The sequence below is a fragment of the Heterodontus francisci genome, chromosome X (genome assembly GCF_036365525.1).
Source record: "Heterodontus francisci isolate sHetFra1 chromosome X, sHetFra1.hap1, whole genome shotgun sequence".
In the NCBI taxonomy this organism is placed as follows: domain Eukaryota; kingdom Metazoa; phylum Chordata; class Chondrichthyes; order Heterodontiformes; family Heterodontidae; genus Heterodontus; species Heterodontus francisci.
Window position 1 is genome coordinate 15,619,904 of NC_090421.1, and position 23,036 is coordinate 15,642,939.

Sequence of the window (23,036 nt, forward strand, 5' to 3'; positions counted from 1 at the left end):
AAAGAAAAAGTGTTGGGCCATCTATTTTATTAATACAAAGCACGTCTCACTGCCTGCAACATTTGCTGAACTGCAGCCTGCATGTACCTTCCACTAATAAAGCACAGGCCTCCTGTATGCATCACCATATCAACTGAACGTTTCAAAATTCCAAAATTGCCAGATGCCTGAGCATGTTTAAAGAGCATCCATCTTATCGCTATTATCTGACCTGTAAACTGAGATTACTGCCTTTAATACACTCCCATGAATTGGTTCTTGTTTGAGATGCACTGGTGCTGAGGTAGTTTTAGTCCACTTGCATTCAACCCCACTTCCATTTTTGTAATGCTTATCTCATCAAGAAAAATAATCTCAGGATAGAAAATAATAGACATCAGAAAAGTGGAGGAAAGGTGAAAGGAACAGCTCTATAATGTAATATCCCTGAATATCCAGAAAACCTTTGAAGTTCCACATGAAAGGCTAAAGCTCACGCCAGTGGGTATTGCAGGTAAAATTTAGAGGAAGACAAAGAATTGACTTGGAGAGAGGAATCAGTGGGTATTACTTAGCAGAATTATGTCTGTGTTTGGTGCCCTAGTATCAGTGCTGGATGATTTACTGAGTGGAGTGTCCCAGGGATCTGTGCTGTACCTGTCCTGGGAGTGTTTGATGGAGACAGTGTAGAGGGAGCTTTACTCTGTATCTAACCCTGTTTTTTTTTTCTTTTTTTTAATGCTTATTTTCCATCTCAGTCACCCTATCTGTGTGTCTCTGTCTGTTTCGGACAGTGTAGAGTGAGATTCACTCTGTATCCACCCCATGATGTTCCTGCCGTGGGAGTGTCTGATGGGGACAGTGTAGAAGGAGCATTACTCTGTATCTAATCCCCGTTTTTTTTTTTCTTTTTTTTTAGAAGGGCTCCCTTTGATGGGGACAGTGTAGAGGGAGTTTTACTCTGTATCTAACCCTGTGCTGTACCTGTCCTGGGAGTGTTTGATGGGGACAGTGTAGAGGGAGTTTTACTCTGTATCTAACCCTGTGCTGTACCTGTCCTGGGAGTGTTTGATGGGGACAGTGTAGAGAGAGTTTTACTCTATCTAATCCTGTGCTGTACCTGTCCTGGGAGTGTTTGATGGGGACAGTGTAAAGGGAGCTTTACTCTGTATCTAACCCCGTGCTGTACCTGCCCTGGGAGTGTATGTTGCTGACACTTGGCTGCTGAAATGGGGAAGTGTTCTATTCCCAGCGTGAACATCTGTCGCTTTGATGAGTGAAAATATGCATGATCGGCTGCATTTAAAATTTTTTTTATCAGACTTGTCAGGTGTTTTTTCAAATGTTTCTCCTTCCCCCTCCCCATTTCTATTTTTTTTTTACATCTTTGCCACATTCCTTTCTGCACCTCACAACTGAACAGCTGACTCACTTCTCGGCATCTACCATTACCACTAACGTAGGTTTATGTAGCTGGTCATCTCAAGCTCATACCAGATTGCTCTGTATTGGCAGTGGTGCCATACAGATCACTTCTCCAAATATACTCGTAGCATCCATCTGATAGATTCAATTAAACTTTATAAAATTTGCTTTTAGGCGACGCTTTGATTTTCAGAACCCTTCCCGCATGGACCGCAATGTGGAAATGTTTATGACTATCGAAAAGACATTGGTTCAGGTAAGGTGAATATTGCATGAGATAGAATTGTCTTCTGTGTGGAGTGAGATGTATATGTATGGCTTGTCCCTGATTTTGAGGCAGCCTCTTTTTTTTTTTGCAGAACAACTGTTTGTCTCGGCCCAACATCTATCTAAACTCTGATATTGAGCCCAAATTACTGAGTAAACTGAAAGACATCATTAAGAGGCACCAGGTAAGATTGTGTTTGGAGGGTTGTGTTGGGATTAGCTGGTTGGAACATTACAGCACAAGTCTTCACAGGATATAAACTTGTATCACACATTACTGATTTTGAGCGGGCACGCACATTCTTAGCTTTTCAACAGTAAATATTTTCTTGTATCACCTTTAACTCCTCTTTACTTATCTATTTATAATGTGATCCCATTAGGTTTTGCTAGTTTTTAGCTTGCTTACTTGTCCTGCTGTTACTCAGAATCCCATCTCGCACTGGATCCTTCCTTGTTGGAAATGCTATATCCTGATTAAGGAAACAGTTCTAGATGCTTCTCAGGCCCCTCACCCACTTGACCACAAATGTTTGCCTTATCCCAGCCTATGTTAGTATAATTACAGTCCCCGATTATTACAACTGTACTCCTGTTGGAAACCTCTCTAGGTTGTCTCCAAATCTCACCATTGATTTCTTCCCCACAGTTAAGTGATCTGCAGTGTATCCCCAATATGGTAACATCCTTTATTATTTCTCAACCCAATCCAGACACGCTTTCCATGAGCCTTACCGTCAGTAAAGTTGTATTGAAACTCATTGTATCTGGAAAAGAAAGGTCATCAGAAGGTTAACCTTCTACATAGTTCCATGTTTATAAAATTGGATAGAGGTGACATGATCCGTGGTTGCCCTGGTATGGTGTTGGGCCTCCTTTGAACCATCACCAGGGAATTCCAGGATGTTGATGCAGCAGTAATAAAGGAACAGAACTATCGGTGAGGTATTTGTTTTATTCTTGTAAATGTGTAAACCCATGGTGACGCCATCTGATTGTTCTTCCCTTCTTTCGGTCAGCTCATCACCCTGATGATGACATGCACAGGCCAGAATCCTGGGTGTAAACTTTGGTTCACCATTCCATAGTGCTGCTTGGTGGAGAAGCAGTGTGCTGTGTCCTTGCCTAAATATATCTGGCCTTATTTCACAGAAGAGAGTTTTTGCCCTCTCTGTGCCCATGTGTTCTGTTTATTAAACTCTGTGTTATTTGTTGGGGTCTGTCTCTCTGTATGTTAATTATTTAAGTGCTTTCTAACAGGGCACTGTTACCGAGGACAAGTCAAATGCTTCACACGTTGTTTACCCTATTCCTGGCAGTACTGAAGAAGGTGAGTTTTATGGTTCTCCATTTTTCTTGATTCTGTATATAGCCTCAGCTAGTCAGACAAGTAGTTCTGATTACATTTTAGCTTTTGGTTTACAACATAAGATTTGTTGTCTGTGGTAGGTGTTAGTTGAGTTCTGTTTTGTCCTGATTTAGCTGAACTTGGAATTTCCTGTGATCTTGAAATGAAACTACTATTTCCAGGCTGTTGAACCCTTTCCCACTCTCAAAATATCCAAGGCAAATTATGTTTCACATTGGCAATGGTCATGAGTAAAATTGCAGAGCATTACATTTGGGAAACACACCGGACTCGTGCTCTGACTGATCATTCCTCAGTTTTATTTTGTTCCTTTATTTTTCAAAAAGCCATTATTGAAAAGTTCTGGTTCTGTTGCAGTCCTGTATGTGATATGTGGAATCTGGTGGCTGGAGATGTTTCCAGCAGACTTGCCTCTTCAGATATTTGTTTGAAAAATTGAAATGTGAGATCTAAAGTCTGTTGTGGCCAGCAGAGAATGATGGTAAAACTGTCTTACATTGTGACTGTCCTAATTTACAATTCTAATGAGTGAAACTGACAACCAGATGGCATTGAGAATTTTTTTTTTATTTCCAAAATATACTTTATTCATAAAAATCTGCAAAAATTACATTGCCAAACAGTTTCAAACAGCACCAAAAAATACAAACATTGCAAGGGAGATCAGTTTCCTTCTATACTATCATGAGTTTCTTCACAACCCTTCCATTTCACAATTGTCATGCCAATTACAGTTTTACATTTACAGCAAATGAAAATATCAACGATACAGTTCGAGGGGTTTCCCATGGATCCAGCCCCTCAGTTCAGCTTGGTGGGGGGACCTTACACTGTGGTCTTTCCCCATTGAGCCTTTGCTGCGGCTGCCCCAAGCTTTAGTGCGTCCCTCAGCACGTAGTCCTGGACCTTGGAATGTGCCAGTCTGCAACATTCGGTCATAGACAAATCTTTGCGCTGGAAGACCAGCAAGTTTCGGGCAGACCAAAGGGCGTCTTTCACCGAATTGATAGTCCTCCAGCAGCAGTTGATGTTTGTCTCGGTGTGCGTCCCTGGGAACAGCCCGTAGAGCACAGACTCCTATGTTACAGAGCTGCTTGGGATGAACCTCGACAAAAACCACTGCATCTCTTTCCACACCTGCTTTGCAAAGACACATTCCAGGAGGAGGTGGGCGACCGTCTCTTCCCCACCACAGCCAACGCGGGGGCACTGTGCGGAGGGGGCGAGACTTCGGGTGTGCATGAAGGATCTGACGGGGAGGGCCCTTCTCACCACCAGCCAAGCTACGTCTTGGTGCTTGTTTGAAAGTTCTGGTGATGAGGCATCCCGCCAAATGACTTTGACGGTCTGCTCGGGGAACTATCCGACAGGATCCACCGTCTCCTTTTCGTAGGGCCTTGAGGACATTCCGTGCAGACCACTGCCTGATGGACCGGTTGCCATCAGCAACTAACTCGTACCTAACAGGTTGCAGGTTGAGCAGTTGGGTTATGCATAGACTCATAAGCCCAGCCACTTTAAAGTAACATAGTCGTGTTGTGAACCATCTACCATTGTTTTGAAATGTCTTGTGAACTTAATTCCACAGCTGATTCTTTATCTGAAATGTGAATGGTTGTTTTGTCACAGTGACAACCTCTCTATCATGAAAGCAGCTGAAGTAAGTCATTGTTTACCCACCAGCAAGTGATAAATGCAGTGTGCCTGCTTCCTTGACTTGCGGAGCATTTCTCTTAGCGGCTCCACTTATCCTGATGTTAGTTTGGAAAAGACAATCAAAGTTCAACCTGGTCACTCCAATGCCATGATCAGACCAAACTTTAACCTTCAGTTTGAACTTGGAAAGCCAGACAATCTTGGACTGAATTTTATGATTGTGGGTCGTAAGTCCAAAATAAGCAGCAGGTTGGTGGCAACACAGAATAGCAGATACATTTATTATTTAAATCTAATTAAGAAAAAGTATAACATCTGTACAGTTAAAAGTTTTGCATCTAATGTCCACACCTTAAAAATGTATGTCACAATTGTACGGTTGGCTCACATTATCCCATCTAAATTAACTATGCTGATATTTGAACCAATTAAGATAAACAGTTCCTTTCGCGAGATAGGTAGGAAAATGTACCAACCATAACCAGCCAAATACTCGGACCCTCCTCCCTTTTCCCATTGTTCTACTCTAATTGGCCTCTGCTCCCTGACCCCCACTGTATTCCTTATCCCCCTCCTCTCAGTTTGCTCCACTATCTAGTGTTGCCAACTCTGCTTTGATATGTTTCCTCACTCTCCTGAGCTCTGTTGACTGGACATCCCCCATGCCCTGCTTCCTGCCCCTATACTGCTGTTCTCCTTACCTTCCTCTTGCCCTCTCTTTATGCTTTGCGCTTGTCCTTGTTCAACACAACCTGAGGATATGTTAAATTACCAGATATCCCATTGATTAAATGTGGATGAATCAAATGAATAGAAAAAACTTTCAATGAGGAGCAAGTAGGTCAGTAGACAAGCAAATAGACAAAAATCGATTGCAAATTTATTGATTAAGTTGGCTCAGCGGTAACAGTATTGCTTTGAGTCAGTAGGTTGTGGGTTCAAACCCCACTCTAGGATTTGAGCTCAAAATCTAGGCTGACACTTCAGTCCTGAGGGAAAGCTGCACTGTCCGCTGTCTTTTGGATGAGACATTAAACAAAGACCCTATCTGCCTGTTTAGGTAGATATTAACAATCCTCTCGTACCACTGGAAGAAGTTCAAGATGTGTTGGCCAATGTTTCTTCCTCAACCAACACCACCAAAAGCAGATTAACTGGTCATTCTTTTGCTATTTGGGACATTGCTTTGTGCAAATTGGCTGTCCGATTTGCACATCAAACAAAATACACTGGCTGTGAAGCAATTTGGGATGTCCTGAGGGCCTGATAAAGTGCAGGGTTAAGTGGGATGTTTGGGTTGCTTCATGTGTCTGGCACGACCAGGCATATGAGGAATGTCTGACTGCTTGTGCTCAAGGTTCCTATTATGATCAGCTGGCAATACTCACATTTTGGAGGCTGAAAAGTTCCTTGAATTTACTTTGCAGAGTTAGTGAGGAAGGGAAATAGATCCCAGGTAGGAATAGGGGACAGGTGCTAGTGTGTTGCTCCAGCCCCCGGCACTCAATGCTTGCTATCCTCGGTTACTTTGCTCTGGTCCCCGACCCCTTTACTGGGCTTCAGTCTGCACTGCTCCCCGGCCTTGGTTACTAGGGATTGCCGAAGTGCAGAGTCGACATTTAAATATATTCAATGGTGACAATGACAAAACTTGGAATTGGACAGTCATGGAATTATAGAACATTTACGGCACAGAAAGAGGCCAAGCAGCCATTTGGCCCGTCATGTCTGTGCCATCTTCAAAACGTTCCACCCATTCTAATCCCACCTTCCAGCATTTGGTCTGTAGCCCTGAAGATTATGGCACTTGAGGTGCATATCCAGACTTCTTTTGAATGAGTTGAGGGTTTCTGCCTCAACTACTCTTTCAGGCAGTGAGTTCCAGACCCCCAACATCCTCTGGGTGAAAAAAACATTTCCTCATCTCCCCTCTAATCCTTCTACCAATCACTTTAAATCTATACCCCCTAATGACTGACCTCTCTGCTAAGGTGAATAGACCCTTCACCTCCACTCTATCCAGACCCCTCACAATTTCGAACACCTCAATCAGATCTCCTCTCAGCCTCCTCTGTTCCAAGGAGAACAACCCCAGCCTATCCAGTCTTTCCTCATATCTGCATTTTTCCAGTCCTGGCAACATCCTCGTAAATCTCCTCTGTACCCTCTCTAGTGCAGTTGCATCCTTTCTGTAATGAGGTGACCAGAACTGCACTCAGTACTCAAGTTGTGGCCTAACTAATGATTTATACAGTTCCAGCATAACCTCCCTGCTCTTGTATTCTATACCTCGGCTAATAAAGGAAAGGATTCCATTTTTTTAATTTCCAAAATAGACTTTATTCATAAAAATCTGTTTTAAAAAAAAAAAAATATTACAAACCAGTTCCAAACAGCACCAAGTCAAAAAATACAAACAGTGCAAAGGAGGTCAGTTTCCTTCAATACAGGAGTGAGTTGCCTCACCACCCTTCCATTTCATTTTTCATGCCATATACATTTTACAGCAAACAAAGATTTTCCGGATACATTTCAAGGGGTTTCCCATGGATCCAGCCCCTCAGTCTAGCTTGGTGGGGGGACCTTACACAGTGGTCTTTCCCCATTGAGCCTTTGCTGCGGCTGCCCCAAGCTTTAGTGCGTCCCTCAGCACGTAGTCCTGGACCTTGGAATGTGCCAGTCTGCAACATTCGGTCATAGACAAATCTTTGCGCTGGAAGACCAGCAAGTTTCGGGCAGACCAAAGGGCGTCTTTCACCGAATTGATAGTCCTCCAGCAGCAGTTGATGTTTATCTCGGTGTGCGTCCCTGGGAACAGCCCGTAGAGCACAGACTCCTGCGTTACAGAGCTACTTGGGATGAACCTCGACAAAAACCACTGCATCTCTTTCCACACCTACTTTGCAAAGACACATTCCAGGAGGAGGTGGGCAACCGTCTCTTCCCCACAACAGCCACCTTGAGGGCATTGTGCGGAGGGTGTGAGACTCCAGGTGTGCAGGAAGGATCTGACGGGGAGGGCTCTTCTCACCACCAGCCAAGCTACATCTTGGTGCTTGTTTGAAAGTTCTGGTGATGCGGCATTCTGCCAAATGACTTTGGCAGCCTGCTCGGGGAACCATCCGACAGGATCCACCATCTCCTTTTCCCGTAGGGCCTTGAGGACATTCCGTGCAGACCACTGCCTGATGGATTGGTGGTCAAAGGTGTTTTCCCGCAGAAACTGCTCCACGAAGGATAGGTGGTACGGCACGGTCCAACTGGATGGAGCGTTCCGCGGCAATGTGACCAGGCCCATCCTTCGCAACACCGGGGACAGATAGAACCTCAGCACGTAGTGACACTTGGAGTTTGCGTACTGGAGGTCTACACACAGCTTGATGCAGCCGCACACGAAGGTAGTCATCAGGATGAGGGCGACGTTGGGTACATTTTTCCCGCCCTTATCCAGAGGTTTGAACATCGTGTCCCTCCGGACCCGGTCCATTTTGGATCCCCAGATGAAGCAGAAAATGGCTCGGGTGACCGCCACAGCGCAGGAGTGGGGTATGGGCCAGACCAGCACCACGTACAGCAACAACGTGAGCGCCTCGCACCTGATGACCAGGTTCTTAGCCACAATGGAGAGAGATCGCTGCGCCCACATGCTCAGCTTGTGTTGTACCCTGGCTACTCGCTCCTTCCAGGTTTTGGTGCACGCCCGGGCCCTTCCGAACCATATCCCCAGCACCTTCAGGTAGTCTGACCTGACTGTGAAGGGGACAAAGGATCGGTCAGCCCAGTTCCCAAAGAACATGGCCTCGCTCTTGCTGTGGTTAACATTGGCTCCCGAGGCCAGTTCGAACTGGTCGCAGATGCTCATCAGTCTGCGCACGGACAGCGGATCCGAGCAGAAGACGGCGACGTCATCCATGTACAGGGCGGTTTTCACCTGAGTGCCTCCGCTGCCTGGGATTGTCACCCCTCTTATGCTCGCATCCTTCCTAATAGACTCAGCAAAGGGTTCCAATATAGCAAACAAACAAGACCGGGGAGAGAGGACAGCCCTGTCTGACTCCAGATTGGATCGGGAAACTTTGATTCCCACCCATTGATTGAGACTGCGCTACTGATCTTTGTGTAGAGCAGTTTGATCCAATTGAAGATTCCCTCCCCAAACCCCATTTTGGAAAGCACGTCCATCATGTAGGTGTGCAATATCCTGTCAAAAGCCTTCTCCTGGTCCAGGCTGATGAGGCAGGTGTCCACCCTCCTGTCCCGTACATAGGCGATCGTATCGCTGAGTAGTGCGAGACTATCGGAGATATTCCTGCCGGGTACAGTACAGGTCTGATCAGGGTGAATCACCAACTCCAGAGCAGACTTGACTCGACTGGCTATGACTTTTGACAGAATCTTGTAGTCAGCATTAAGCAGTGAGATGGGCCGCCAATTTCTGACTTCTGCCCTCTCCCCCTTCCGCTTGTAAATGAGGGTGATGATGCCTTTCCTCATGGATTCTGACATGCTGCCGGCCAGGAGCATACTCTTGTATACTTCCAGCAGGTCCGGGCCGACCCAGTCCCACAGGGCCGAATACAACCCAACCGGTAAGCCATCGCTTCCGGGAGTTTTACTCGTCTCGAGGAACTTGACGGCCTTTTTCAGCTCGTCTAGAGTTAGCAGCTTGTCCAGTCTCTCCCTCGTGCTGTCATCTGAGACCTCTGTGATAGATGACAGGAAGGACTGGGAGGCTCTGCTGTCTGTGGACTTCACGTCATACAGCCCAGCATAAAAGGATTTGCTGATCCTTAGTGTGTCGGACTGCAAAGACGTTACCGAGCCATCCTCTTCTTTCAGGCTGCTGATAACAGAGCTCTGTCTGTGTACCTTTTGGAAGAAGTAACACGAGTACATCTCATCCTGCTCGATGGAGCGGACTCTGGACCGGAAAATGATCTTGGAGGCCTCCGTGGCAAAGAGCGAGGCCTGCTGGCTCTTCACCTCTTGGAGGTCCTCCTTGACTTCGACCCCCATTGACTGCAGCCGGAGCAGATTTTGCATACTTTTCTGGAGTCGGGACATTTCCCTCTGTCTCTCTCCCGCCCTCGGAACACCTTTGAAGATAAAGAACCTCTTGATATTCTCCTTGATCGCTTCCCACCAGTGAACTGGAGACTCAAAGAGGGGTTTCACGGTCCTCCAACCTTTGTAATCCCTTTTGAGTTCCTCAGCGTTCTCTGAGGTTAGCAGTGTAGCATTGAGCTTCCATATCCCCCTGCCAACCCGCTGGTCGTCCTGTAAGTGACAGTCAGCCAGTAAGAGGCAGTGGTCGGAGAAGAACACCGGCTTGACGTCAGTGGATCTGACCATGACAGCACGGGACACAAACAGGAAGTCAATCCTGGAACGGGCAGACCCGTCCAATCTGATGAAGGGTCACTGACCTGAAACGTTAACTCTGCTTCTTTCTCCACAGATGCTGCCTGACCTGCTGAGTATTTCCAGCATTTCTTGTTTTTATTTCAGATTTCCAGCATCTGCAGTATTTTGCTTTGATCCCAATTTTAAATTCTACTCTAATCTTTATTAATAACACTTTTCAAATGCCGCAGTACTACCCCATAAGAAATCAACATGCATAATGAAGATGCCTAAAAGAAAGATTTCTGTTACGACACCAATAAAGCATTGCAAGATCTGCTTTTAGTTGGACACAACCTATTTTCATCAAAACAGATTTCATTGAAAAATACCACACCCTGGAGGAATCATTCAGGCCGTAGACACATTTGTTTAGTTTCCACTGTTTTTCTTCTGCGTCTGCTCCTCTTTGGGTGGTTTCAGAAACACTTCCCTTTAATGTCAATTGATCTACACTCCCATGAATGTGTGACCAAAAAAGATCTAAAAAGATTTTCAAGACTACTTACCCAGAGAATCAGTGAGAGAATCCTCCCTAACATCTGTATCACCCAGTCACTCTTCAAAACACCTCGCAACTAACCTTGCTTTAGCCTTGTAAGTCCCATCTGTAAGGACATCTTCAGTACAAATCCACCTATGTGACAAAGATGGTTTCCCTTACCTAGTACCTGAAAATAAACTCCAAACTCTCTCAAACTATCCAATCCTCTTTGTTTTTCCTCTCTTATTGGTTTATCCTCAAGTTTATTGGCAACCACCAAAACTTCATGTTCAAGAGGACTTCTGCTTTTAGTTCTGTTACAAGACTGTTCTATGGCCTTTATTTCATTGCTTAACCTATTTAAGGTACGGCCTCTGCTTGCACTTTTATGTATGTCGGGATGACTACTGCAAGATCGCCCTCTTCCACTACGGGAGGCTCTTTTTCTAGTTCATAATTGTTTACTGACACGAGTCACTTTCGGACTCACTATCAGTACTTGCACTGCACTCTCTCACTCTCCACTCTTTCACCCCATTCTGCCAGTCCATGGATCTCACTTCTTGGCCATCATCCTGTACATTCAGCCAATATTTAAACTTGCCAGTAGCTTCTCCTGCACATCCCACAATTGTTGCATCCCTCCATTCACTAGAACCTCTGGAATATATGTCACTCAAGTACCCACTCTGGGTAATTGGCCTTTGGATGTGATAGCTCCGTCCTGTGTGTCATGATCACTCACATTACTACTATCCAGCCCTTGATCTACTGTGTTCTGTTCATCAGAACCTTCATCACAAAACATAAACATTTGAGGTACAAGGTGTCTCATTTACTTCTATCAGCTGCTCAGCATGAGATTTTGTAATTAATTCTGATTAATCGTGAGGAATGAACCTTAACAGTTTGATTGCCATGTTTGATCAGTACTGTCTTACCTATTATCTTAACAAAGCCTTACCATTCCAGATACCCACTCTTTTATAGTATACTAAATCTCCTGAATTGAACTCTGATGGTCTGATACGATGCCTCAGAGCTCTCCGATTTTTCTCTGAGACCTCAGCCTCGATGAAAGCCCATCTCCCTACATGTAAAGCATTCAAATGTGCAGAAAAAAATATAACCAACTGTAGTCCCTTCTAGAACAAGAGGACTATCGCACAACACAGAAGGTAATTTGCGATTTCGCTGATAGACTAATTAATTTGGACTATAGTCTCCAACCATCTGAAGTGAATTCTTTGCATGAACTGTCCATGCCAGGGCAGTTGTCAATTTGTAGTCTGGTTGATCAGTTAAAATTTGATGCAGCATTTCATCGATCACTGCATGATTCCTTTCACAGAGTCCATTGCTGAAAGGACTTTCAGATGCGGACTTCATGACCACGATGTTCTTGTTTTTTGCATCTCTCTGAACTTGTCATTGTGGAGGGGAATTTGCCAGTCAGAAACTTTGCTGGTGTTACAGTCTGGTCCCTAACCATTTCTCCAAGATTTTGTCTTGAATACCCCTTTTGTCCTTACTGTTTATATTGTAGAGAGTCTAAATCTGGTTGCCAAGTCAACAAAGCCATAATGGCACAGAAGGAGGCCATTTGGCCTAACAATTCCATGCCAGCTCTCTGTAGAGGAATCAACTCAGTCCCATTCCTCCGCTCTATCCCCGCAGCCCTGCAAGTTTATTTCCCTCAAGTGCCTATACAATTTCCTTGTGAAATCATTCATTGTCTCCGCTTCCACCACCCTTGTAGGCAGCGAGTTCCAGGTCATTACCACTCACTGCATAAAAAAGTTATTCCTCACATCCCCCCTGCATCACTTGCCCAAAACCTTAAATCTGTGCCCCCTAGTCATTGCATCATCAGCTAATGGGAACAGCTTTTCTTTGTCTACCTTATCAATGCCTGTCATAATCGTGTACACCTCTATCAAATCTCCTTTGCTCCAGGGAGAACAACCCCAGCTTCTCCAACCTAACCTTTTAGCTAAAATCCCCCATCCCTGGAACCATTCTGGTAAATCTCCTCTACACCGTCTCAAGGACCCTCACATCCTTCCTAAAGTGTGGTGACTGGAACTGGGTGCAACACTCTAGTTGTGGCCTAACTAGCACTTTATAAAGGTTCAACATAACTTCCCTGCTTTTGTACACAATACCTGTTCATGTAACCCAAGATCCCATATGCTTTGCTTACTACTCTCTCTTCAAAGGTCTATGTACATGAACCCCAGGTCCTTCTGTCCCTGTACACTCTTTGGAACTGTGCCATTTAGTCTATATTGCCTGTCCCTATCCCTTCTGCTAAAATTAATCACCTCACACTTCTCATTATTAAATTCCATCTGCCACTTGTCTGCCCATTCTGCTAGCCTATCGATGTCCCGTTGCAGTTGATTGGTATCATCTTGACTACCACACCTCCAAGTTTGGTATCGTGGACAAATTTTGAAATTTTACTCTGTATTCCAATATCCAAGTCATTTATAAATCAAAAAAGTAGTGATCCTAGCACTGAACCTTGGGGAACACCACTGTTTACCAAACTCCAGTCTGAAAAACAAACATTTATCACAACCCGCTGTTTTCTGTCCTTAAGCCAGTTTTTTTTTTATCTAAGCTGACACTGTTTTGTTAACTAGCGTTTGTGGTTAAAACACTTTCTTAAAATCCATATAGACAAGATCCATTGCATTCCCTGCTTTCCTTTCACCAACCTTCTCTGTTACGTCATCAAAAAACTCAGTTAGATTACTCAAGCATGATCTGCCTTTTACAAATCCATGCTGGCTCTCCTTAATTAACTCAAACCTGTGCAAGTGCCTGTTGATTTTTTTCACCTGATTATTATTTCTAAAACATCACTCACCACTGATAAACTGTTGGTTTGTAGTTACTAGGAATGTATTTGCACCTTTTCTTGAATAAGGGTGTCACGTGCCACTCTCCAATCCTCTGGCACCTCCTCATATCTAGGGAAGATTGGAAGATTATGGCAAGCTCTTTCACTATCTCCACTCCCACTTCCTTTAGCAACCTGGAATGCAAGCCATTTGGACCAGGCAACTGGTCTATTCTAAGCATAGCCTTTCCAGTACATCCTGCCTATCAATTTTCACCCCATCCATTACCTCTACCATCTCTGCTTCTACCGATATTTTATCAGCATCCTGTTCCTTAGTAAACACCAATACAAAACACACATTAAGTATTCAAGCCTTGCCTTGCGTCTCTAAGCATATATGACCCTACTAGGCCCCACCCTGCCTCTTACTATTTACATGATTTTTTGGTTCCCTTTTATGTTAACTGCCATTCTAGTCTCATATTCTCTCTTTGCCAGTCTTATTTTCCTCTTCACCTCCCCTCTCAACTTACTGTATTTGGCCTGGTTCTCTATCTCCCTCGTCATTCAAGGAGCCCTGGTTTTGGTTCCCTTACATTTCACCTTTGTTGGAATGTACATGATGCCTTCAAGCTCACTCATTGTTATGTTAGAATTTCTCCTGTCAGTCTTTAGTTCCACTTTATCCTGGTTAGATCCCCTCTCATCCCATTGAAGTTAGCCCTCTTCCAATTTAGAAGTTCTACTTTAAATTGTTCTTTGCTCTTCTCCATTATTAATCTAAACGTTATGAAACGATGATCACTCTTACCTAAGTGTTGCCCCACAGACACTTGGTCCACCTCATCCCCAGCACTAGATCCAGCAATGCCCCCTTCCTAGTTGGACCGAGAACATATTGGAATGTAGGATGAAAATATTTCTGTCTTTATCCCACTCATTAAAGTCATGTGCCAGTGGCAGGTTTACAGTAGGATGTGGTGGCGCCCTCCAGTACCTTTTTATAGATTTCACACTTCTCACTAATCTCTTCTGTTAGCCTCGTATACTCCTTATCAACCACACCTACATCTTTTAGCAGGATTTTTAACCTTTGACAAGTAGGGTGAGAAAATTGTCTTTGAAACTTTGAGACAATTTGTTTTCTTTCTCTCTTGATTCTTACCACCTGATGCCATTAATCCTTGTCTAACACTCTGATGAGAAAAATCAGGTTTTGCCAAGGGGTTACAATAATGTCCTGACTGGGTGAACTGCAAGTCCACTGACTTTCCAAAAATAATTGCCTTATCATGCTTGTCAAGTTTCATTTGTGCCTTTTTCATAGAAATTTTACTCAACAGCATAGGTATCTCACTAGAGACTACATCAGTACTGATAAAATGGCTTACTCCAGCTATTTTACATGGAATAGCAAGTCTCTGTGACTCAATGTGTTGCCATCGCCAAACCTAAAGCAAGTAGTACTTTTTATATTCCTTAACCTCATGTCGATCCTCACTACTTAGTGAATCAAGATAACATTGTAACCAATCTGCTCCACATACTGTTGAAGCACTATCTAGTATTGTACAGTTAAAGGTGTCTGCCACTGACGCATTTATCATGGGACTAAAACTCTTTGTGACCGGTATAATTTGTTTGGATTCATCATCATTATCTTTGTCCTGTTCCTCAGAATTGTCTTTGTCATGTACCATTTCGAGGACTCTGCCTCTTCGCTTTGGGCAGTTCTCCACGTAATGATACTTGGAGTCACGCCTGAAGCACCTATTAACTGTTCCTTGGGTGTTGTTGGGATTCATTTGCCTATTATTGCTGTTCAATTCTGTCTTCTGCTGTAATAGCCAGATCTGCTAAAGGTGCTTTCATCCTCATTCTGCTTGTCTTTAAACTTTCCATTCTATTGACACCTGCTTTCGACCCTTTCGAAATCTGGCAATCATTGAGTCGTCTATTCCTTGTGTCACCATAGAATGTTTCACTTGTTCCATGAAGGCAGAGGAAATTGATTTCCCCAGGAATTTTTTTCAAGGCAGCAGATATCTGATCCAACAAGATCTCCTTCTTCTTCTCCAAGAACCGAACACCAGTTAGAAACAGTAGCCTGTCCATCATGAAACACCTTAGCACAATCCAGCAATTTAAACACTAGGACTGATCGAGGGATCCCCAAATTGAATTTTGATAATCTTTTATACAATCTGTTAAAGCCCGTGATATACACAACCAGCTGTTTTCCAAAATCTGTCAAATTCTGACCATGCCTCATTGGCATTTAACAGATTATCTTTCTTGTAAATTTCATCCAAGAACTCTTAATAGAAGGTCCAAACCTTTGTCACTATCCAATTGACGGGCACCATCTCACAAAATACATCACTTCTGATTTTACTACTTGTCGGAAACGACACTGCCAAGACCGTACCATGTTTCCTATTTGGTAGGGACGTAACCTTGGTCTACATATCCGCTTCATTCTTAGATTGGTCATATGGTTCAGACTGCAAGAACATCAGAGGATAATCATACTCAACAATTTACACTTGCTTTTTGCCATTTTCCACAATGGTTTCAAGGATGGTAGGATTGTAGTTTTCTGTCTTAATTTCCGACCTTCACCTTTCGGCAACCATCCTCTGCTGCCATTTTATATCTCCAGAAAGCCAGGTGGTTAAGAATAGAACTTGAGCTACTCTTTACACAGTTCCATAAGCTTTTATTTATAAAGCTACATATTACAAATGTGCACCTTCTAACCCAAGCACCACAGTTTCAGTTTGTTCCTATTTATAAGAGCACAGTTAATGCCCACCACTTGCATACAATTAAATCCAATTAACATACAATTAACACCAGTACCTGCCTCTTCTTGATTCAACTAGAAGTTTTGTCAATTAAGAGGAACTAAGTGCTCCTTTTGAAAGTGGCATCACTAATAGACAGTAACAAAAAAAAAAGAAACTTTAAAGGAAACTGAGCTAATCAGATTGAAGTGACATTTTCAGGGGTGATGATGCACTCCAGTACTCTTGGAGTTCACTAGTCGTGGAAGGCCTCAAGCGAAACAGTGGACGTCAAGTGCTCCCTCTCCAGGGACGTCCAGGTGCAGAGGTAGCTGTGGGAGAGAGGCAGGCAGTTGGAACGAGTGCGCACCAACTGCCCACAGCCTGGATTTGTTAATGGCCACCGCCTGGATTTGTTAATGGCCACCTTGGCCAGGCCCAGGAGCAGTCCCATGAGGAGATCCTCCAATCTGTCCATTTCCCTCTGTACTGAGTGGCCAAAGATCAGGAGCGTGGGAATGAACTACAGCCAGAAATTACAGGTCGCCTGGGAGTCTGTGAATCAACTCAACCACCAACTGCACAGAACTGCCGTGTGCAACACCCTCCGTGCCAAATCCCCAATGGACAAAGAGAGGATTCCTGCGTAGAGTGTCACCCATCCGGGACCCCCTCCTCCCCCGGACAGCAGGTTGGAATGCCACAGGGTGTTCAGACGGCGGATGAGGGTGAGGAAGTGGAGGCTGTGCAAGAGCATCCCAAACAGGAAACCCCTCCACATGGAGGGGATTTCTGAGGAATGGCTCAAGTTGCGGGGCCAAGGTGCCGGAGAGAGGTTTCATGGCCTGGCAGCAATGAGAAATTCCGTCTGACCAGGGGCACCTTGAATGGGAGTGCACCACATGGCTGAGCCACCTTGAGTGCATTTGGGTTTGAACGCCACTTTTTCAAGTTTCTCGATGACTTTGGCCATGAGCAGGATGCTACCCAAGGGCATGCGCCATGCCAGCTCCTTCGGTGATATCCAGCCCACCCCTCCACCATCCAGACTCTGGTCATCTTGGCAGCCGGTGCCCTCCTCCACCAGCCACATTAACCCATACTGATGGAGATGCAGATTCCTGAGCAGCAGACCTTGGGGGATAGCTGCCATTCCTGATGGGGAAGAGCTCTGGCTGGAGGAGACCATGTTCCAAACCCTGATCAGTTTCTGGTAAAAGACAGGAAGCTTCCACATGGAGGCACAGAGATTCCACATGTCCCCCCCGCCTCCGCAGGTTTATAAACAGGAGCTGTGTGTCGTAATTGATACATCATCAGCACACACCTAGGAAGATCCTCGACTGAAGTTATCTTTGCAGGGACTGAAGGCAGAAAGACGCCGCCTGGGTGCGAAGGCACACCAGCGCCTGACCACCTTCCCTTAGCAGGAGACTCGGCACTGTGGCAGTGACTGAGTGTGCCCTTTTGTCCCAGAAGTTGATGAGTTTCTTCTGTTTCTTGGTGACAAACTCAGGGGGAGGGATCATAGTGACCAACTGGTACCACAGCACAGTGGCCACCAGTTGGTTTATGACCAGTGCTTGCCCCTGTAGGGCACCACTCTGAGCAGTCCTATCCAGCGCCCCCCTAGGCGAGTGGTGACTTTCACCTCCAGCTCTTACCAGTTTGCTAGCCAGGCATCCACAGCAGGACTAAGATAGACTGTCAGGTAGAGGAGGTGGGTGGTGCTCCAGGCAAAAGGCCCGAGCTCCTCTGGCAGGAAGTCCAGCCGCCACTGACCCACCAGGAGTCCAGAACATTTTTCCCAGTTGATCCTGGCGAAGGATGCCACAGAGTCGACCTGCTGATACTCACGCATCCTCCGCAGGTCATTGGGATCCATGACCATGAGGAACATGTCATTGGCGTAACACGTTCAGCCCATGCAGAGCCAGTCCCTTCAACCTGTCAATAGGAAAGGTTCCACACAGATGGCATATAACACGGACACGGGGACTGCTGGGTAAGTGAACTTATATATTCGGGCAGTGGCTAAACCCGAAACACTACACGTGTAGTGTCTCCCACCCATCCTCCTCCTCTAACCAAAAAAAAAAGGACTCGTGTGGAGGGTTTGGTAAGGTTTTCCTTTATTTTTTTTAAATTCTCTGTTGTCAATTTAGTGCGGAGGGGATTGAAGCTAGGGCAGTTGCATGCTCCTCTTGCAGGATGTGGGAGGTAAGGGTCACCACTTGTGTCCCTGCTGACTTCACCTGTGAGAAGTGCACCCAACTCCAGCTCCTCACAGACCGCGTTAGGGAACTGGAGCTGGAGCTGGATGAACTTCGGATCATTCAGGAGGCTGAGGGGGTGATAGAGAGCAGTTATAGGGAAGTAGTGACACTTAAGTTACAGGATAAAGGTAGCTGGGTGACCGTCAGGGGAGGGTAAAGGGATTAGGTGCACAGTGCAGGGATCCACTGTGGCCGTTCCACCTCAATAATAAGTATACCGTTTTGGATACGGTGGGGGCGGGGGACCTACCAGTGGAAAGCCACAGCGGCCAGGTCTCTGGCACTGAGCCTGGCTCTGTGGCTCAGAAGGGAAGGGGGGAGAATAGGAGAGCGATAGTGATAGGAGATTCAATGGTTAGAGGAACAGACAGGAGATTCTGTGGTTGCGAACGAGACTCCCGGATGGTATGTTGCTTCCCGGGTGCCAGGGTCAGGGATGTCTCGGATCGAGTCTACAGGATTCTTAAGGGGGAGGGGGAGCAGCCAGAAGTCGTGGTACACATCGGTACCAATGACATAGCTAGGAAAAGGGATGAGGACCTGAAAAGCGAATATAGGGAGTTAGGTTGGAAGCTAAAAGGCAGGACGAGCAGAGTAGTAATCTCAGGATTGATACCGGTGCCACGTGCTAGTGAGGCTAGAAACAGAGAGCGAGTGCAGCTGAACACATGGCTACAGAGCTGGTGTAGGAGGGAGGGCTTCAGATATGTGGATCATTGGGATACCTTCTGGGGAAGGTGGGACCTGTACAAGAAGGACAGGTTGCATCTGAACTGGAGGGGCACCAATTTCCTGGGCGGGAAGTTTTCTAGAGCTCTTCGGGAGGGTTTAAACTAGTTTGGCAGGGGGATGGGAACCGGAGCTACGGATCAGTGGATGGGGTAGCTGTTGAACAGGCAGATACAGAGTGCAGAGAGTCTGTGAGGAAGGTTAGACAGTTGACAGGGCAAAGTTGCAGCCAGTATGATGGGTTGAAGTGTGTCTATTTTAACGCAAGAAGTGTCAGGATTAAGGGTGATGAACTTAGAGCATGGATCAGTACTTGGAGCTACGATGTTGTGGCCATTACGGAGACTTGGATATCACAGGGGCAGGAATGGATGTTGGATGTTCCGGGGTTTAGATGTTTCAAAAGGAATAGGGAGGGAGGTAAAAGAGGTGGGGGAGTGGCATTGCTAATCAGGGATAGTATCACAGCTGCAGAAAGGGAGGTCGTCGAGGAGGGTTTGACTACTGAGTCAGTATGGGTGGAAGTCAGAAACAGGAAAGGAGCAGTCACTTTATTGGGAGTTTTCTATAGACCCCCCAATAGCAGAGACACGGAGGAACAGATTGGGAGGCAGATTTTGGAAAGGTGCGGAAGTAACAGGGTTGTTGTCATGGGTGACTTCAACTTCCCTAATATTGATGTGAACCTCCTTAGTGCAAATAGTTTGGATGGAGCAGTTTTTGTCAGGTGTGTCCAGGAAGGTTTCCTGACTCAATATGTAGATAGGCCGACTAGAGGGGAGGCTATATTGGATTTGGTGCTTGGCAACGAACCAGGCCAGGTGGCAGATCTCTCGGTGGGAGAGCATTTCAGTGATAGTGATCACAACTCCCTGACCTTTACTATAGTCATGGAGAGGGATAGGAGCAGATGGGATGGGAAAATATTTAATTGGGGGAGGGGGAATTACAATGCTATTAGGCAGGAACTGGGGAGCTTAAATTGGGAACAGATGTTCTCCGGGAAATGCACGACAGAAATGTGGAGGTTGTTTGGGGAGTTGGGGAGCACTTGCTGCGACTGCTGGATAGGTTTGCCCCGATGAGGCAAGGAAGGGATGGTAGGGTGAAGGAACCTTGGATGACAAGAGATGTGGAACAGCTAGTCAAGAGGAAGAAGGAAGCTTACTTAAGGTTGAGGAAGCAAGGATCAGAAAGGGCTCGAGAGGGTTACAAGGTAGCCAGGAAGGAACTGAAGAATGGACTTAGGAGAGCTAGAAGGGGACATGAAAAAGTCTTGGCGGGTAGGATTAAGGAAAATCCAAGGCGTTCTACACTTATGAGAGGAACAAGAGGATGGCCAGAGTGAGGGTAGGGCCGATCAGGGATAGTGGAGGGAACTTGTGCCTGGAGTCGGAGGAGGTAGGGGAGGTCCTTAATGAATACTTTGCTTCAGTATTCACGAGTGAGAGGGACCTGGTCGTTTGTGAGGACAGCGTGAAACAGGCTGATATGCTCGAACAGGTTGATGTTAAGAAGGAGGATGTGCTGGAAATTTTGAATGATATGAGGATAGATAAGTCCCCGGGGCCAGACGGGATATACCCAAGGATATTACGGGAAGCGAGGGAAGAGATTGCCGCGCCTTTGGCGATGATCTTTGCGTCCTCACTGTCTGCTGGAGTAGTACCAGATGATTGGAGGGTGGCAAATGTTATTCCCTTGTTCAAGAAAGGGAATAGGGATAACCCTGGGAATTACAGACCAGTCAGTCTTACGTCAGTGGTGGGCAAATTATTGGAGAGGATTCTGAGAGACAGGATTTATGATTATTTGGAAAAGCATAGTTTGATTAGAGATAGTCAGCATGACTTTGAGAGAGGCAGGTCGTGCCTCATAAGCCTTATTGAATTCTTTGAGGATGTGACAAAACACATTGATGAAGGAAGAGCAGTGGATGTGGTGTATATGGATTTTAGCAAGGCGTTTGATAAGGTTCCCCATGGTAGCCTCATTCAGAAAGTAAGGAGGCATGGGATACAGGGAAATTTGGCTGTCTGGATACAGAATTGGCTGGCCCATAGAAGACAGAGGGTGGTAGTAGATGGAAAGTATTCAGCCTGGAGCTCGGTGACCAGTGGTGTTCCGCAGGGATCTGTTCTGGGACCTCTGCTCTTTGTGATTTTTATAAATGACTTGGATGAGGAATTGGAAGGCTGGGTTAGTAAGTTTGCCGATGACACAAAGGTTGCTGGAGTTGTGGATAGTGTGGAAGGCTGTTGTAGGTTGCAACGGGACATTGACAGGATGCAGAGCTGGGCTGAGAAGTGGCAGATGGAGTTCAACCTGGAAAAGTGTGAAGTGATTCATTTTGGAAGGTCGAATTTGAATGCAGAATACAGGCTTAAAGACAGGATTCTTGGCAGTGTGGAGGAACAGAGGGATCTTGGGGTCCACGTCCATAGATCCCTCAAAGTTGCCACCCAAGTTGATAAGGTTGTTAAGAAGGCGTATGGGGTGTTGGCTTTCATTAACAGGGGGATTGAGTTTAAGAGCTGCGAGGTTATGCTGCAGCTCTATAAAGCCCTGGTTAGACCACACTTGGAATATTGTGTTCAGTTCTGGTCGCCTCATTATAGGAAGGATGTGGAAGCTTTAGAGAGGGTGCAGAGGAGATTTACCAGGATGCTGCCTGGACTGGAGGGCATGTCTTATGAAGAAAGGTTGAGGGAGCTAGGGCTTTTCTTTGAGGGAGCGAAGAAGGATGAGAGGTGGCTTGATAGAGGGGTACAAGATGATGAGAGGCATAGATAAGAGTGGATAGCCAGAGACTTTTTCCCAGGGTGGAAAGGGCTATCACCAGGGGGCATAATTTTAAGGTGATTGGAGGAAGGTTTCGGGGAGATGTCAGAGGTAGGTTCTTTACACAGAGAGTGGTGGGTGCGTGGAATGTACTGCCAGCGGTGGTAGTAGAAGCAGATACATTAGGGACATTTAAGCGACTCTTGGATAGGTACATGGATGATAGTAGAATGAAGAGTATGTGGGTAGTTTGATCTTAGAGTAGGTTAAAGGGTCGGCACAACATCATGGGCCGAAGGGCCTGTACTGTGCTGTACTGTTCTATGTTCTATGTTCTAACTAGCTGGACATGGGGTACTCCTGACACATTCCTCTCTGAAAGCAAAGGGGTGCCGTCAAAGACCCGCTAACCTTAATCAGCCACTCCGCAGCAGCATACAGAATTCATATCTGGGCGATGAAATGCATCCAGAGCACAAATGCCCGCTGAGTCCTTAATAACTATTTGTGATCCACCCTGTCGAACACCTTCTCCTGATCCAGGGAAAGGATGGCGACTGACACAGACCAGTCATGTGGCGTGCCTCTCTGCTGCCATTGATGTTGAGGCTGGCTAAGTTCATCTCCGTGGCAAGAGTCTTGTGCAACACCACCTACATCCTACTGTGGGGAGGGAGCGGAGATCCTCCACTCCCTCAGCAGCCTAGTGTGGAATATCTTTAGCCAGTGCAGCTCAAGTTGCCTCACATTCTTGTTCATGCCCGCAGTCTTTACAGCAGCATGAACAGACCTGACGAACAGTGCCAGCTCCGACCATGGGTCGAGGACCAGCTGGACCTTGTCACGGCGACCCAAGCAATTGGTTGGAATTCCCGGCATTCAGCAAGGGGGGGGTATGAGGGGAGACGCTGGGGTACGAGGTCAGGCACCCATCTCTGATACCATCCTACCTGCAGGATTGACGGCAGAGGGGTCCTTCTTGGGCTTATCTGGGGGTCAGAGAGCAGCAGCGGTTCAGGGCCTTGCTGTG

The 23,036-nt window shown here is 45.9% G+C and overlaps 2 protein-coding genes across 2 annotated transcripts in view; one reads left to right on the forward strand and one right to left on the reverse strand.

The window, feature by feature from the left end:
- Positions 1 to 23,036, reverse strand: part of hat1 (histone acetyltransferase 1) — a 232,113-nt gene that overhangs the window by 57,875 nt on the left and 151,202 nt on the right. The window lies entirely within an intron of this gene.
- smarcc2 (SWI/SNF related, matrix associated, actin dependent regulator of chromatin, subfamily c, member 2) overlaps positions 1 to 23,036 on the forward strand; it is a 164,474-nt gene that overhangs the window by 13,595 nt on the left and 127,843 nt on the right. The window contains exons 3-5 of the mRNA XM_068024936.1: positions 1,579 to 1,660; positions 1,764 to 1,856; positions 2,932 to 3,001. Of these exons, the coding sequence (XP_067881037.1) occupies positions 1,579 to 1,660; positions 1,764 to 1,856; positions 2,932 to 3,001 (245 nt within the window). The remainder of the gene's footprint in view (positions 1 to 1,578; positions 1,661 to 1,763; positions 1,857 to 2,931; positions 3,002 to 23,036) is intronic.